The 17,050-nt window shown below is 54.5% G+C and overlaps 1 protein-coding gene across 1 annotated transcript in view; it reads right to left on the bottom strand.

The window, feature by feature from the left end:
• Positions 1-1,723: 1,723 nt before the first annotated feature.
• The window catches only part of WNT3 (Wnt family member 3), a 53,427-nt gene continuing 38,100 nt past the window's right edge, over positions 1,724-17,050 (bottom strand). Inside the window, exons 2-5 of the mRNA XM_017519296.2 lie at positions 13,951-14,192; positions 10,018-10,283; positions 8,488-8,975; positions 1,724-3,802 (exon numbers count right to left, since the gene is read on the bottom strand). Of these exons, the coding sequence (XP_017374785.1) occupies positions 8,496-8,975; positions 10,018-10,283; positions 13,951-14,192 (988 nt within the window). The 3' untranslated portion in view covers positions 1,724-3,802; positions 8,488-8,495. The remainder of the gene's footprint in view (positions 3,803-8,487; positions 8,976-10,017; positions 10,284-13,950; positions 14,193-17,050) is intronic.

Below are 17,050 nucleotides of genomic sequence, written 5' to 3'. Positions count from 1 at the left end.
CCTGTAGTCCCAACAACACTTTGAGAGGCCAAGGTGGGAGGATCGCTTGAGGCCAGGAGTTCAAAACCAGCCTGAGCAACATAGCAAGACCTCATCTCTAAAAAAAAAATTAAAAAATTAGCTGGGCACGGTGACACATACCTATGGTTCCAGCCACACAGAGCCTTAGGTAGGAGGTCACTTGAGCCCCGGAGGTTGAAGCTGCAGTGAGCCACAATCACGTCACTGCACTCCAGCCTGGGCAACAGAGCAAGACCCTATCTCACAAAAAAGAAAAATTACCCAGAAAATGCTGGGATAGATAAGTTCAGGTTGAGCATCCCTAATCTAAAAATCTAAAAATCTGAAATGCTCTAAAATCTAAAACTTTGAGCACTGACATGATGCCACAAGTGGAAAATTCCACAACTGACCTCGTGTGATGGGTGGCAATCAAAATGCAGTCAAAACTGTTTCATGCACAAAATTATTTAAAATGTTTTATAAAATTACCTTCAGGCTGTGTAAAGACACATCATGGGCAAAACAGAGTGCATGAACTTCTGGTGGCTATTCCTAACCTCAGGTTAGAGATCTGAATGCAGCGCAGAGTAGCCCGCCTCCACTACATGCAGCTCACAGCTTTATTTTCCTGTTTTTTTGTTTTTTTTTTTGAGATGGAGTCTCGCCCTGTCACCCAGGCTGGAGTGCAGTGGTACAATCTCAGCTCACTACAACCTCTACCTCCCAGGTTCAAGCGATTCTCCTGCCTCAGCCTCCCGAGTAGCTGGGACTACAGGCATGCACCACCACATCCAGCTGCAATTTTTGTATTTTTAGTAAAGATGGGCTTTTACCATGTCAGCCATGCTGGTCTCGAACTCCTGACCTCAGGTGATCCGCCCACGTCAGCCTCCCAAAGTCCTGGGATTACAGGCGTGAGCCACTGAGCCCAGCCTGCTCTCATTATTTCTCTTTGTAATGAGGTGAGTAAGATTTGTTACTTACAAAAAGGTAACATTTTATGGGTAGGTCTGAAAACTAAACAGTTGTCTGTTGTCATAAAACCGACTTGAGGCGTCTCACTGTTGAGAAGGCATAACCTGTAAACTTCCGGTGGGTCCCGTGAAGCGGTGGTCCAAGAAGAGGGTGCCCGTCCCCAGAGCATGCCCACTGGCAGCCCCTTCTACCCAAACCCAACTTCAGATGACACTTGTTCCAGACAGCCCATAGCCCAGGGCACACCCTTTCTTCTTGCCAATCAACCTGCCTCTTCTGTGGCTTAGCTCTCACAGTGCAGCTAGCAGGGGACAGACCATTTTCAGTCAAGTTTCATTTTCAATAGAGAAAATCCTATTTTCCCATTAAATGGAGTTGAAAACATGGTGAGGAGGGGATTAAGGCAGTGGCCACCCCTGTGGTCTGCTGGCCTTGGGCCACATCTTTTAGGAGTGCCTGTGACATTAATTTGTACACTGAAAATGCTTGAGTCTGTGAAATGAATTACTACCCAAGTAGTTGCTTTTCTAAAACTGGAAATTCATTGTTAGAAGTTAACTTAGAACAAGGGAAGCTGTTAGGAATGTCCTACTGTCCATGACATCCCTGACAATCTTGCTTAGAGAACAGAGGAAATGACCTTCACTTGGTCATTTAATTAGCTGAGGCCACCATGTTCAGAGTCAGATAGCCTTGACCTCCTGAGCATTAATCTGGAAACCCCCCACAGTGTACAATGTATCCATTTTAGGTTTGTTTACCTTCTCTTTAATGACTTAACAGAAAAAAACTGCATGATGAAATATATTTTCTCCAAATATATATATATTTATATAATATATAATCTTAGTTAACTCAAAGGTATATACATTGTATAATAAATAATATTTATAAAAAGAGACTTTTTGAATATAAAATCAAAAAGATCAACAACTTCTACAACTTTTTACAAAACTTTGGATACAGCAGGTTGGTAGGAAATTTCGGTTGGATACTATTACCTGACTACAGCGAGAATAATCACAATGCACTCGTGTACTATTATTAAATAATTACTTGTCAGCTACTTGAATACGCCCCAGAAACATGACTTTATCACTTTTAATATAGAATACATAGATATGAAAAGATTGTTTGGAAAATTCGTATCCATTCTGCTGAAATATTCTCACATAAAGCAAGCATTATCCAGTTGACATGATTTAAAACTTTTCAGTCTAAGGTGAGATGGGGAGGGGCATTTCGGACTCGGTGGAGTGGGCGACGTGTATCTTTAGCAGGGCTTGTGGCCAGCAGATTTAGGAGTGAAGGCAGGCTCCTGGACGACCGTCTTGGCAAGCCCGCCTGCACCAGCTGAGAAATCGCTGCCCCGGTATTTTAGGTCAGGGTTAGGCAGACCCCAGAGATAAGGGGGAAAAGAAAAATCTTTGTTATGCCCGTTCCCCTGCTGCATCTCTTCTGATTCTCCCTAAGACAGTTGTTGAACCGATTCATACTGTTAAATCCATGTGGCTCCCTTTTGCTAGCTTTCTCTAGGACGCTCGGCTGGACCAGTATGCCTCAAGGAGAACTCAGCCATGAGATGCTTAACCCAAGGGAGTTGGTGACTGCTGGTCCCTAATCCAGATCCTTGGGAACTGCATGGATGAAAGCTATGTCAGCACACAGGTGAGGGAGGAAGAGCTGGGGGGAAGAACTCTGTGTCTGTGTTTACTCACATCAGCCCCACGGAGGAAAGAACACAGTAAGATGGGCCCCTATTGGAGACACAGCGAAGGGATGGTTTTCATCCTCCCCATCTGCTAGTCACAAAGCTGGAATTTCAGCAATCAATTGCTACTCTCTCACAGACCCTTTGTCTAACTTACACACAGTTGACCTGGAATCCAACTGCTCTACCTGGAGTTATCTGTAGAGAGAATCTGCAGGTGAGCAGGGCTGGGAAGGATTGAATGGCCCCTTCCAAAGATACCGCTTATTTTATTAGGAAGCCATTTGAGCTGGAGAAGACTTGCCCCCATACATAACCTATTTACAACATCCACTACCAAAAAGTAAAATAAAACTGCATAGACGGTGGAGACTGCAGAACGGTAGAAAAAGATTTTGAGATCTGACTGCCTCTTGTGCAGAACAGGGTTATAGAGAAAATGAGGCTGAGAAGAACACACAGCTGCTCTTCAAACAGCTTACCAGGCCACCCCGAGCTGCCAGTTCTTCAACACTCCAAATCCTACTCTAACAACTGCCGCGGACCTCCCTACCACTTCATCCTAGCTAAACCTATGGCTTTTATCAGAATGAGAAAGTAGCTCAGATTTGAATGGGAGTAGACCAAGAAAAGGAGACTGCAGGGGTGCGCCTACTTCCTGACTCCTACCTGACAGGCATCTTGGAACGTCACCAGAAGCAGCAGTTTGGAAACAGAACCTTGCCCATGCTGATGTCTTGACCGCCAGGCCGAGAGCTCACATTAGCCCAGCCTGTTCTGTTGGAGTCGAATTTTTTTTTTTTCATTTTTATTTTCTTTAACATGTGCAAAGATAAGCCTCAGGTCTGCTCCTATCAGACCCTAGAGAACTAAAAAGAAAGCCCCCTTCTTTAAAAACCACACACCATCCAGAGTAGGGTGAGAAACGTAAGGTGAGAGAGAGGGAGAGCCTCCCCATCCATAGGCGAGTTGGGTCTGGGTCATTTACCACGCGTGCGGCTGGTGACAGTTCCTTGGTGTCTGATGCTGAGGGCTGCGCCTGGCTCTAGGTCCTGCTTCCCATAAGACTTCGCTGAATCCGCCCAGCCACACACTTCACCCCTTCCCAGTGCCCTTAGGGAAAATAAAAAGGAAGAATTAGAAACATAATTCCATTCCGAGAGACCACCCATTGGTGTTCACCGATCAGAGCTTGCCAATGGATCTGAACAGGTCTCTGGTGCTCAGAGGTGCTCAGAGCAAGTGGTTTCTCCACGCTGTCCTCTGCTTCAGGCCTGCTGTTGAGCGAGGCTGTATGATTCACAGGAGCAGCAGGGCTTTTGAGTCCACAGACTGGGATCCAAATTCTACCTCCCCCACCTCTCGCTGAGGGCCTTGGGCAACAGGAAGCCCAGGAGCACAGGTCACTCCCTGACTGCTCGACTCCATCTCGTACACAGGCTGGGAGAAACTGTGCCGGCCGAGGGCCCAGTCCCCAACTACGAATCAACTGCTGTGCTGGGCTCGTGCCAGGCATGCACTGTGTTTTTGTACCGCACCAAATAGCTTGATAATGAGCTATCCAAATGGGAGAAAGCCTACTTAATTACGAACAATTTCTTCCCATTGGAGCAGCAGTGTGTTCATTTTCTTCATTTGCATAGTCATATCTCACAAAGGGTTCCAGGCATTCCCAGTCAACCCCCAGCTCCTCTGGGGAGCTGCCAAGATCAGACTACTTGACAGAGGCAGAAATAGGCTCAGCCAGATCGAAGGGACATGTCCAAGGTCTCTCAGCAAGGCAGTAACAGACCCAGGACGTGGGTGCGGCCAGGCTGCCTAACTTCTGCCAGAACCTTTCCAGCTCACTGTGCTCACAACAGCAGAGTGACAAGGAAGAAATCTGGCACTTGTAAGGCACCAAATCAATGGTGAGCCAGAGACACTGGGCAAAAGCTACAGAAAGCTACAGAAAGGTGTTTTCCCCACAAAGGAAGGACACAAGCCATTTGACAGGGGCTCTCCTCACTGTGTGGAGGGCCCGGGGCCTGCTCTGCAACCCCCTTCTCTCTCCTGCCTGCACTGCCAAGACTGTCAGGGAAGCCAAGAGAACAGCTGAAGACTCTGTCCCCGCCCGTCCCAGCCAGCGCGGCCCGCAGGCTCCTATCTTGCCTACAACGTCAGCACGGAGTAGGCCGGTCTCAGCTGAGCCTGGGCCCACTGCTCTAGAGCAGGCAGCTTGCCTGGGAGGTGGCTCCAGGAGGTCAGCTCTGGCCCAGGAGCCTCTGCAGCTGCTCTGTGAGCACCTGGGCCCTGCGCCAGGCCCTTCACATATAGGGTCTCCGGTCCATGGGACAACCCTACACAGAACATGGTTCTCATCCCCAGTTCACAAATGAAGATGTCAGGGCCCAGTGAGGCAGAAGAGCTGGCCTGGGGGTGTTTATCAGAAGGGCACCATGTTGGGAGAGTGTCCTGCATGGGTTCTAGAGTGAGGCCTCCAGAGCGTCCACAGAGAAGGGGTTCAGGATAGGAACCATTTGGACGCAGCATCTTGAAACCATATCTATGTAGCACTTTACATAAGATTGGGGAGAAAACACCCAGTGTCTATTTCAGAAATGGGGAGAAAAGAGGGCTGATGAAGCGTCCTGATTCTGGCCAGGCGTGGTGGCTCACACCTGTAATCTAAGCACTTTGGAAGGCTGAGGCAGGCAGACCACTTGAGGTCAGGAGTTCGAGACCAGCCTGACCAACATGGCAAGATCCTATCTACTAAAAATACAAAAGTAGCTGGGCGTGGTGGTGCACACCTGTGGTCCCAGCTACTTGGGAGGCTGAGGCAGGAGGATCGCTTGAATGTGGGAGGCAGAAGCTTCAGTGAGCCAAGATCGCACCACTGCACTTCAGCCTGGATGACAGAGCAAGGCTCTGTCTCAAAAAAAAAAAAAACTCAAAAGAATAATGATTCTTCTTGGGATCAGTGTTTGCACAGTGGTTCGAGGTGGGGGATTTTCTGGACACCAAGAGCCAACCCTGCACCTGGGTCCCCGTGTGGCAAGTCTCAGTTGCCCACAAAGGACCCAGCAGGAGAGGTGCCAGAACAGAGCAGCAAGAATCTGTCTCCGTGACCTACTCTGCCCCCCAGAGCCACTGCTGGGGTTTGGGCTGCTGCTGCTACGGCCTCTGCCAGACCCACATATGGGGCTTTCTGGAGTCAGAGACCTCATCCCTGCAGCCTTGCCTTGACTGATAGTGTAGAGTCCCCGTCTGTGATATGGGCAGGCTAGAAATCGTTCTCTAGGCCCTGTTCAGTGTGAGTGTTCTAAAACACTGCTTCCCCATATGGCCCCTTCTCGGACCCACCACAGCCATGTCCCGCTTGACAGTGGGAACACTGTGTTGCCTCTGGCTGCAGGGAACGCCCGAGGGAGGTGGCCACTGTGTTCTTCACATTCCCTGCACCTTGACCTGCCACCCTTGGCCTGCGACTTCTCTCTTATTGGCTGACCTTTCTTCTATCATTTTGAAAAGCAGTAAATGAAACTGTCCAAGTGATGATGCAGTTTCCTTGCACAATGACTGCCCCATATAATCATTCTCTGACGAAGGTATCACACTTCCTATTAGGACCGTATACAGGGAAGCATTCACATCTCTTAGCTAACTCAGCCTCAAAAATACTCTGCTGGCCGGGAGTGGTGGCTCACGCCTGTAATCCCAGCACTTTGGGAGGCCAAGGCAGGCAGACCACTTGAGGTCAGAAGTTCAAGACCAACCTGGCCAGCATAGCAAAACCCATCCCTATTAAAATACAAAAATTAACTGGGTGTGGTGGTGGGCACCCATAATCCCAGCTACTTGGAAGGCTGAGGCAGGAGAATCGCTTGAACCTGGGAGACAGAAGCTACAGTGAGCCGAAATCACACCACTTCACTCCTGCCTGGGCAACAGAGCAAAATTCAGTCTCGAAAAAAAAAAATTCTGCTGGGCTCCCACTGTCACCATCACTGAAGAGAGGAGGAAACTGGGGCTCCCAGTGGAGGTGCTGGACTCACCCTTCATCCTCTTCCACTCCCCACACTGCTTTTGTTCAGACACTGAGAAAGGTAGTGCCACCGGCTGCCTTTCTGAGCCCTCCCCACCAGGACATAACTTGAGCTGCACTGAGGGGCTTCCCAGATGGGCTGAGTGAGTCGCCCCTCAGCCAGAGCACTTCTCCATGATGTCAGGCACCTCCCATATCTCAGAGAGGCCCGTCCACTTCCCTCCCCTACTGCCCACGGAGCAGACATGTGCCAGTAGCTCGGAGGTGCCTTGCATGGAACTGCATCACCTGGGGGGCCTCCACCCGGTCACAGGCTGCTCTCCCCCAGCACCACCCCAGCTGGCAATGACCCAGCAGGGAAGTGCCTCCCAATTAACCAAGCCCTGTCCCCAGTGCCCTTTCTTTTGTCCCTCACAGCACCTCTGGGAAGGACAACAGGGGAGAAACCAGGTCTGTGAAGAATTTCTTGCCTGGGTCACACGGTTGGCAAGTGGTAGGAGCTGGACCAGGGAACGGTCCAACACCCATGCTCAGGCCTCTGAGTACTAGGCTCCTTCTCAAGGGAGAGAAAAAGAAGAAAAGGCACCCCAGCCTTAGCAACCTTCCACCCCTGGGGCTCCAGGACCACTCCTTGTCCATGCTGACCTATCCTGGGGTGTTGTGGAACCCAGGGCCAGGGCCAGCGCACGGCACCTCCCACGCAGACCACCTCTGGGAAGCTTGGGAACAAAATCCACCAGCCTTTGATCCCTTGATTACTCATCCCAGCCACTCTGAACTTGAATCCCTCCTGCTCCCCGTCACCAGCCATAAACTCGGTGACAGTGCTCCCCACTCCACCCAAGCTTCAGATCTGTCAGGATATGGGCTTATACGCCGCTTCCCCCACCCACCTCTCTGAGGTTGGTAAGATTTATGCTTGTGCAAGAACTTCTCTAAGTTCAAGGTGGAGGCACACTGACTCTGCATCAGGGGTATAGAAGACATTTTGGCTCCATGTTTCAGGTAAACTGACCCCCGACCCCCACCACCATCACCACTTTATAGTAAGAAAGCTGAGGCCCAGAGAAGTGAAAGGACAGGAAGTTATGGACAAAGTTAGGACCAGACGTCACGTCTCCCAGCTTCCAGCCCCACAGCTCCACAGAATGCTCAAGGATGACAGCTAGTGGTCATGCAAAAATTTGAGCTGGGTCATAACTTACTATCTTGTGGGAAAATGTTAATTGCTGGCAGCTAATGTGCACACACTGGGTTTTAGGGTTTTTTTGTTTTTTTTGTTTGTTTGTTTTTTTGAGACAGTGGAGTGCAGTAGTGTGATCTCAGTTCACTGCAACCTCTGATGCCCCGGTTCAAACGATCCTCCTGCCTCAGCCTCCAGAGTAGCTGGAATTACAGGCACCCACCACAACGCCCAGCTAATTTTTGTATTTTTAGTAGAAACCAGGTTTCACCGTGTTGGCTGGGCTGGTCTCAAACTCCTGCCTTCAGGTGATCTGTCTGCCTCAACCTCCCAAGGTGCTGGGATTACAGGCATGAGACTGCGTCCAGCCAACACTGGGTTTTTGTCTATGCTTTGTGCAATCCACCAAGTCTCTGCCCGAGGACCATTCCCAAGGAAGTTTGGGAAATCCTGGCTTCCTATTTTGACTGTGGGAACTTGTGTGTATCGGATGGCTTAGAAACAGAAGGGGGTCGTCAAGAAGAGACAGGCAAACAACCCCATTCCCTGCGCCAAGGCTCCCAGCCTCCCCCCAACCCCCAGCCCTACCTGGCGCCCTACTTGCAGGTGTGCACGTCGTAGACACGAACACACTCCTGGCAGCTGACGTAGCAGCACCAGTGGAAGATGCAGTGGCACTTTTCCTTCCGCTTCTCCGTCCTCGTGTTGTGGCCACGGCCACAGCAGAGCAGGTCGCAGCCATCGATGCCATGGGAGGTGACATTGCAAGTCCGGTCCCTTGTGCCAAAGGAACCCGTCTCTGGGTTGGGCTCACAAAAGTTGGGGGAGTTCTCATAGTAGACCAGGTCCCTCTCGGTGGGCGGCTTGAAGAGTGAGTACTTGGCCCGGAGGGTCTCCACCCAGCCCCGGGACTCACGGTGCTTCTCTACCACCATCTCTGAGGCGCTGTCATACTTGTCCTTGAGGAAGTCACCAATGGCACGGAAGTCAGGCTGGGCCCACCAGCAGGTCTTCACCTCACAGCTGCCCGACAGCCCGTGGCACTTGCATTTGAGGTGCATGTGGTCCAGGATAGTCTGGGGGAGAGGAGTGGCAGCTGGTCCCCAGACCCACCCTCGAGGGGGCACAGCTGGGCCTTCCCTCTCTGCCCCTGCCCACCCCCTTCCCTCCAGACTTCTCTACTCCTCTGTGCCAGGAAGAGAACTGATGGGGACTGAAGCAAGACCTAAAGAACAGTGACTGTGTTTCCCTCCCCTTCACACCCCAAGCACAGGCAGACAGCAGGTCCGCTTCTCACAGAGTATGAAATAGGAGTTGCTGGACCGGCACAGTGGCTCATGCCTGTTATCCCAGCACTTTGGGAGGCCGAAGTGGACGGATCACTTGAGGTCAGGAGTTCGAGACCAGCCTGGCCAACATGGTGAAACACCGTCTCTACTAAAAATACAAAAATTAGCTGTGTGTGGTGGCAGTCGCCTGTAATCCCAGCTATTCCGGAGGCTGAGGCAGGAGACTTGCTTGAACCCGGGAGACAAAGTTTGCAGTGAGCAAAGATGGAGCCATTGTACTCCAGCCTGGGTGACAAGAGTTAAACTCTGTCTCCAAAAAAAAAAAAAAAAAAAAAAAAAAAAAAAAAAAAAAAAAAAAAAAAAAAAAAAAAAAAAAAAAAAAAAAAAAAAAAAAAAAGGAGTTATCTCCGTTTAACATGGGGAAACTGAGGCTGGAAGCTTAACGACTCACTCACCCTAGGTCACACAACCATAGTCAGAGAATGGAGGCTGAATTCAATGTCAGGTTCCCAGGCCTTGACAGCCCTACAGTGCGTGCCAAGGTACACAGGACGGGTGGGTGGTACCTGATCCCACAGGGTGGCCACACTCCCTGGCCAACTCATCCCGAGTGGGAGTGGAGTCCAGGGAGGAAGGAGGGTGGACAAACGAAGTGGCTATGGGGTGGAGAGGGGGCCAAGCCTGGCCAAGGGGAAAAGGAGTCCAGGACCCACAGGGCTGTCAGAAGGGGTGGGGTGGGGACCAGGCCAGCTCGGGAGGGGAGGAGGCCAGGGCCCGAGAGTGGTCCTGGCAGGGCTCCCAGCAGGTTGGGGAGGACAAGCAGGCTCACCGTGCGGCCCGCCTCATTGTTGTGCTTGTTCATGGCCGAGCGCGCATCAGGCCTGTTCTCACGCGCATCTGCAAACTCCCTGGACACTAGCACCCCGAAGTCAGCGTCCTCGCTGCAGCCGCCCCACTTCCAGCCTTCGCCGGGTGGCCCCTTATGATGCGAGTCACAGCCGCAGATGGTGGAGGTGCCCTCAGCGCAGGAGCGGGTGACGGCGAAGGCCACGCCGGCCGAGGCAATGGCATGGACGAAGGCCGACTCACGGGTGGCTGCGGGGAGGCCATGGGGAGGCAGCGCTCAGGACCCAGCCTGAGAGTGCCCCCCTGCCTCCACCTCCCAGGCCAGGACGTGAGGGGAACAAAGCGGGCAAGAGTTGAAGAGCTCACCAGGCCTGAGGGAAGAGGGAGGCAGCTTCCCCACCCTCTCTGACTGACTGTTCTAACCCTGTAGGGTATCCCCAATTCACAGATGAGCAAACTGAGGCCCCAGGCTGCTAACTGATTAGCCCAGGGCCTCAAATGTCACAGGGCTGAGCAGAGCCTGTGAGAAACGGCCAGACACCAAAGCTCTGGCAGACTGCTGCAGAGAAAAGGTAGCCACTTCTGTCCTGGTCCCACAACCCCTGCCCTCCACCTTCCCAAAATCCACAGACGACCCACACAGGCCTGAGCCCTCCCACTCCAGAGACAGCTCCAGGTCTGTGAGGAAGGAGGCCTGGGAACCCACAGCCTAAACCTGCCCAGACCCACCCCTTCCACGCCCGGGCACAACGGGGCGGCCCCTCTCCTTTTCTCGGTCTCAGTTGCTTTTTTTGTAAAAATGGACACGGCTTCCCTCTGCCCCTAGAGCCCCTCACCAGGAGGGCAGTGGCCCTTGCCTCAGTCTCCCCATCCTCATTGTCCTGTCCTCATGCCCAGACACAGCCAAGCCCCTCCCAGAAGGGTAGGAACACAACACAGGGCAGTTCCCTGGTTCTGTCCCAGGGTCCCACGCAGGGACAGGGGAGACTCTCGGGTGTGCACCTTCTCTCTGCAGTGGCTGCCTTCTCTCTGCAGCAGTCTCCTCACCCCGGTCACCACCTCTGCACGTGCTTCATTTACGTAGAAAGTTTGACTCATTTTATAGATGTGGACATGGAAGATTAGGGAGGCCAAGGCCTGCAAGACCTGCAGCCCAGCCTTCTGTCTTCGCAGCAGGACCCCGGAGCCGGAGGTGACTCGCTGCCTGGCCCAGGCTACAAAACGCCGGGCCGGCCTAGAAGCCAGGGCGCCCGCCTCCTCTCCTGGGCTGTGGCCCAAGCGCTGCAAGAAGGAAGCCCGGGACCCCTTGTGGCTACTGCGGCCTTTCTCCGAGGCCCCCACGCCCTCCTGAGCCACCTGCGGAGGGGCCCTTCCCACTTCCACCGACCGGCGGGCGTGGAGTGCGGAGCCCGTTCCGCCCCCCGCCTGAGCTGCCAGAGCCAACCATGGACGGCGGCGGCGCGGGGCCCGAGGTCCCCTCCCAGTGGTGCGCACGGCCCCCGGGATCCCCGCCGTGCTGCTCACTGGCCCCGATCCCGGCCGCCCCAGCCCTCGGGACGCCCCGGGAGAGAGGAGCTGAGGGCGCACTCGCAAGACGGGCGCCCCTCGTTTCCGGCCAGCCCGCGGCCTCTTGCGGCGGCGGCGGCGGCGGCGCCCGGCCCCCGGGCCGCGCTCGGTTCCCAGCCCCGGAACGTGGGGACGGTGGGGGCGGGGCGGGGATTAGCCTGGGAGCGGCGCTGACAGCCCCGCTGTGCCTTCCCCGTCCGGCGGGGCCCGCTGGGCCGCTCAATCCGCCTTTGTTCGCGCGGTGTCACACCGCATTACCCGCATAATGCGGCCGCCGGGCCCGGGCTGCCGGGCCGGCCGCCACCGCGTAGCAACGGGCGGCTCCCGCGGCCGGGCCGCGCCCCCGGCCCCGGCGCCGGGCCGCGAAATCCCCATTGAAGCGGCGCCCCCCGCCCCCGCGCCGCGCCGAATGGCCAGAGGGCGTGTGAATGGCTCGGGCGACCGCAGCGGGCGCGGGGCCCGGGCCGCGCGGTGGGGGGGCGGCGCTCGGGCGCTTTTCAGGCCACCGCGGCCCCTCCGGCGCCCGCCCCTGCCCCACCCCGCCCAGGGAAGCGCCTCGGGCCCGCCGCGCTGCCGCCGCACCTCGCTCCTTCCGGCCGCCGACCCCAGAGTCCCCCAGACTCGCTGCTTGGTCCCCTGCCCTCGGCCACCCGTCCGGTCGGGCCCAGCCCAGAGGCATCGGTCCCGGCAGGCGCAGAAGACGCACGTTCCGGGCAGCCAGACCCCCTGCGCCCCAGGTCTCAAAGCAGGGGGCGGAGATTAACCCTTGGGTGCCCACACGGCAGGGGTGCAGGGACTCGCTGGGGGCGGGGTGGAAACGTGGGGCTGGAGCTGGGCGCGAACGTGGGTTCAAAGCCCTGGCTCTGGGCACCGACCGGGGCGGTATGCGCGCTAGGCGTCTTCCGGGATGCTCTCCCCACCTCCAGCAAATTCCCAAAGTCTCGGGCACACCTCACCCCTCCGCCCGCAGCACAAACCTGCCCTCGGGCCATCTAGGGACCGGGACCTGTGCCAGAACCTGCGGGCGGCGACTTAAAAAGTTCAACACAGAGTGAATGAGTAGCGCACCCAGGCCCGCTTCCCCCTGGCTCTAGGCCGGAGCCAGGAAGAGCGATCAGAGGTGACTCTCGCTTTTGGAGAGCGCGTCTAGACGCAAAGCTGTTTGATTCAGCGCTACCTGGCCCAAGAAGGGGCACCGGAAAGCGCTGAGACCAACACACCGACAAGATCGCGATCTTGTCGGGTTTGAAATGCAAACCGCCGCCACTTGGCCCCAATTAAGAGGCCAAACCTTTTATGTCAACAAGGAATAATTAGTTTTGGTAATAGAAGCATAAACAGAATCGTCATTCATTGATTTGCTAATTACCCTCCTGTCCCATGACAATAGCCAACATTTTGGCTGTAGGGGGGACGGACCTGTGCACCTGAGGTATCAGTAAGGGGAAATGCACTCTCAAATGGGGGTGGTCGGCTTCTCCCCACCCCACCCGGCACCGCACTCCTTTACCTGAATGTCAGATCCCTTTTCTTTCTGGCTGTACAGCTAGCTCCCATTCATTCCCTAGCTTCTAATAGGAGGGAGGACGGGGCTCAGCGCTTTGGGTGGCAGAGCAGCTCTGGCGGTGGCCAGCCCAGCCAGGATCGTTAGATTCCTGGACACTGCCGTTCCAGGAAGAGCTGCCCATCTTCCATACAGTCCATGAGCCCCCAGTTCCCCTTCTTGGGAGCAGTTGTCCCACGTAGCCTCCCTCCCAGGGCTTCCAGGTTCAAAGTCAAATCTTGTGGCTCCCTGTCTACTTGAGGCACAGCCAGTTCGACTCCCAGGCTGCAAGACGGCGGGACAGTTACCCAGAGACCAGTGCACCCTCTAGGCCAACCATGATTCCTGGGCATATCCAGCTGGCAGGGTATGGGGATGAAGAGAAACCCCTCAGGGGAGGGTCTTGGCGGCAACCAAATACTACCACAGCACCACGCAGCTTCCTCTGCTCATAGGGGTGGCAATGCTCTCACCCCCACCCCAAAGTGGTATTTGCATAGCACTTAACAAATGTCACAAATGTTCACAGTGGGAACCTCAGGCTCCCACTGTGCAAAAGCCAGAAGGAAAGCTGTGGCCTTCTTGGTGACTGCCCTCAAACCTCAGTATCCTAGGGCATCTCAAGGAGGCCCAGCCCCCAGCAGCACCTGGAAATGTGTAGCAGTCATGTGACCAAATTTATCACCCTCCCAGAGGGACCCTGGCTTCAGAGAGGAGACGCCCTGACTGGGGTGGAAGGGTGTACAGTCCCAATCCCGCCCCACGCCGAGCCCCGAGCCCCCCTGCCCCTCAGCCCGGAGGCAGTACCTTTGTCAAGGACGGGCCCAAAAATGGCCAGGCTGTCATCTATGGTGGTGCAGTTCCAGCGGCGGCCCCGGAACTGATGCTGGCACTCCTGGATGCCCAGCTTCACACCCTCGGCCACGCTGGGCATAATCTCGATGTAATTGCGGCAGAAGCGCAGTTGCTTGGGTACCAGGCCTGGGATGGAGCCGCAGAGCAGGGGCTGTGAGCCCAGAGATGTGTACTGCTGACCCAGGGCCAGGGACCTGCAGGCAGACAGAGGGTATTGACACTGTGGGCAGAAAGCACAGAGCCCATCCTGGGCACCATGGCCTATTTGTGAAACCCTGGGGTAGGTGGAGAGGCAGAGGGCCTGTAGTTCTGACCCAGGCAAGTCAGCCCTCTGACTGCATCCAGCATGCAGGGGGATGGGACCAGCAGAAATCGCTCGTGGGGACACTCAGGGTCAATGCAATGCCATGAAAAGAGGCCTGGACTAGAAAAATGGCATTTGGGGCCCAGATCCAGTCCTTTCCAGGTTCTGGGTCCAGCTTCCCTGATGGGCATTGAAGAGATCAGGCTGGACAATGTCCAAGGCAGTCCAGGATGCTGGGCCACATGGCAACCTCCAGTGACTCATGGGACACACGCGCATACACACATACGTACACAGACGCACACACCACACATGCATGCGTGCACACATACCACCCTCAGCCTCTTCCCAGGGATGCTGCCAGCCCAGCACAGAGCCTCCTAGTGTCTCCCCAAGGAATTGCTGGCTTGCACCAAGTCTTTTGTCTTTTTGTCGCTTCCGCGACCATCTTTCTGGTTCCCTAGAAGTTTCTAGAGCTCCACCTCTTTTCTCATGAGAGACTGGAGCTTGGCTTTCTTTCAAAACAAGTTTAGCACAGAGTCAGGGGGGAGAAGATCTCAGATCTCACTACCCACACCAACACCAGCTGACTTTGGTCAGTTCACTCCCTTCCTCTGCCCCTCACTTTTCAATCAATATTCCATCAACTCTGTCAGGTTTTATAGAGAGTCAACCACAGAAGGAATGACCTTATGGGGTGAGGCAGAAGAGTTTAAAATACTAGAAAACCAAGGTAGGAATCGCTCCTTTTCTGTTCCCTCCCCTCAGCGCAGGAACAGCAGAAATGACACTTTGTAGAAGAACCTGAGAAAATGATTTGTGAATGTCAGTGGGCTTCAAGGCAAATTGCAACCTGCCCTATGACCAGGGGCAGTGTGAGCTGGAAGAAGGGGCTCGTCTCCTCTCCCTCTGTGTCCAGCACTAACCAAGGCTTTGGGCCGGCACTGGCCTAAGTCAGGTTTCCCATGAAAAGTGATGGGCAAAAGCCTTGGAAAAGGGGGCTGGAAGAAGACTCCACGGGGCAGGAAAAAGCACACAAAAGTTTCTGGGCTGGACACGGGGCCAAACCAAACATCTGCCATTTAGCAACTGTCACTGCTTTCCAGGCACTTTATATGCAATGTTTCTGATCAATTCCTGAACATGAAGAGCTGGCCTAAGACTTTTTGGTCTGCGGTGGATCAGAGTGCAGTGTGCCTTCCCTGGGGTCCCTCCTCCACATTCAGCTTGATGTCGGCCTTGGCCAACTCCTGGAGATTCCAAGGGATAGAGCTCCCTGGGTGCGGTGGAAGCGCACGCTAACGCGCCCACCGTGGCTGTCTCCCGGCTCAGTTATCAGGGGGAGAAGCAGGTTCTCCTTTTTCCATGTATTTATTTTGGGTGGAGGAACTGAGGAGCCAGATCTGGGAGTTTGGATGGTAACATTTATAGACATTCCAGGTATTAAGCACCGAGTTTTTCTAAAGGGAAAGAAGAGTCAGCCAGAAGTTCTGATTTATCGGTGGTAATGGCTAATTACTGATTTCCCCTGCACCTGGCTCTGGGCAGAGCCTTTTCCTTGGGTTTGCTTCATTTAATCCTCAAAACAACCCCAGCACATAGTAGGGTCATTATTGGCAGCCCCATTTTACAGATGGCTTAGCGTTGTGAGTTGATGCAACAGCCCAGACCACAGAGCTCCTATGGAGCTGCTGGTTGGAACCCAGGCCGTCAGACTCCACAGCCCATGGGGTTCATCACTGTGTGATCCTGCCTGCTGGGCAGCGTCTGCCTGCGTCCCCGTGGGGTGAAGGGGGCTTAGGCCTGGCCCATCTGTCCCCTGGGCCTCAATACTGAGCATGTGCCGGAGTGGGTAGAGTTGGCAAGCCCGGAGCCCATCAGGATGGGACATGGTGCACACAGCACTGCCCCACCCTGTTAGAAGCAGGTTAGAGTGATCATAAAATCCCTGTGGTTTATTACAGGCCTATCATGCTCTGGGCATAGTTCTGGGCACCTGTGTCTGTTACCTTATGTAATCCTCACAGCAGGTCTGTGATACGAACTTTATTATCATCACTATTGTCCCATTTCCAAGATGAAGAAACTGAGGCCAGGGAGCTAAGTACCCTGTCCTATCTGCAGGGCTGCAAAAATCCCCGTTGAGCCTCCCTCCAGGCTCAGGCGGCCCCTCCCGTGCTCTTGAGCAGCATGTCCAGTCCAGCCCTGCTGCCTCTGCAGCCCTGCAATCACCAGAAGGGAAACCCAGGGAGGGTTCAGTGCAGACAATTCAGCCTTGCACCATCCTGGGTGAGCAGCTCAGGAGCAAGACCCAGGGAAGAAGCCCAGTCTGTCCCCACTCCCTTTTCTGGTGTTTGGGACCCAAAGCCCTCTATGGGATGGCTGGAGCAGGGAGCTGAGGCAGGGGCCCTTCCTCTGCCCTCCTCTTCCCTCTCTTGTTGCCTTCCTGCCTCCTCTTTCCTCCCCTTCTCCCAGCCCTTGCTTTAACCTTCTGCAGGCCTAGGCACCCTCAAGCTAAACTGGAGGCTGAGCCCTGGTCCAGGAGCAGAACCCACAGGAGGGGCCCTAAGGGAGACAAAGCCCATTATACAGATGAAATAGCGGAGGCTGGCCAGGTGAGGTGGCTCACGCCTATAATCTCAGCTATTCAGGAGGCTGAGGCAGGAGAATTGCTTGAACCTGGGAGGTGGAGGATGCCATGAGCCAAAATCACACCACTGTACTACAGAGTGAGACTTTGTCAAAGAA

Source organism: Cebus imitator, unplaced genomic scaffold (assembly GCF_001604975.1).
Source record: "Cebus imitator isolate Cc_AM_T3 unplaced genomic scaffold, Cebus_imitator-1.0 Scaffold735, whole genome shotgun sequence".
In the NCBI taxonomy this organism is placed as follows: domain Eukaryota; kingdom Metazoa; phylum Chordata; class Mammalia; order Primates; family Cebidae; genus Cebus; species Cebus imitator.
The sequence above is the reverse complement of the archived record's forward strand: the minus strand, read 5'-3'. Positions and strand labels throughout refer to the sequence as shown.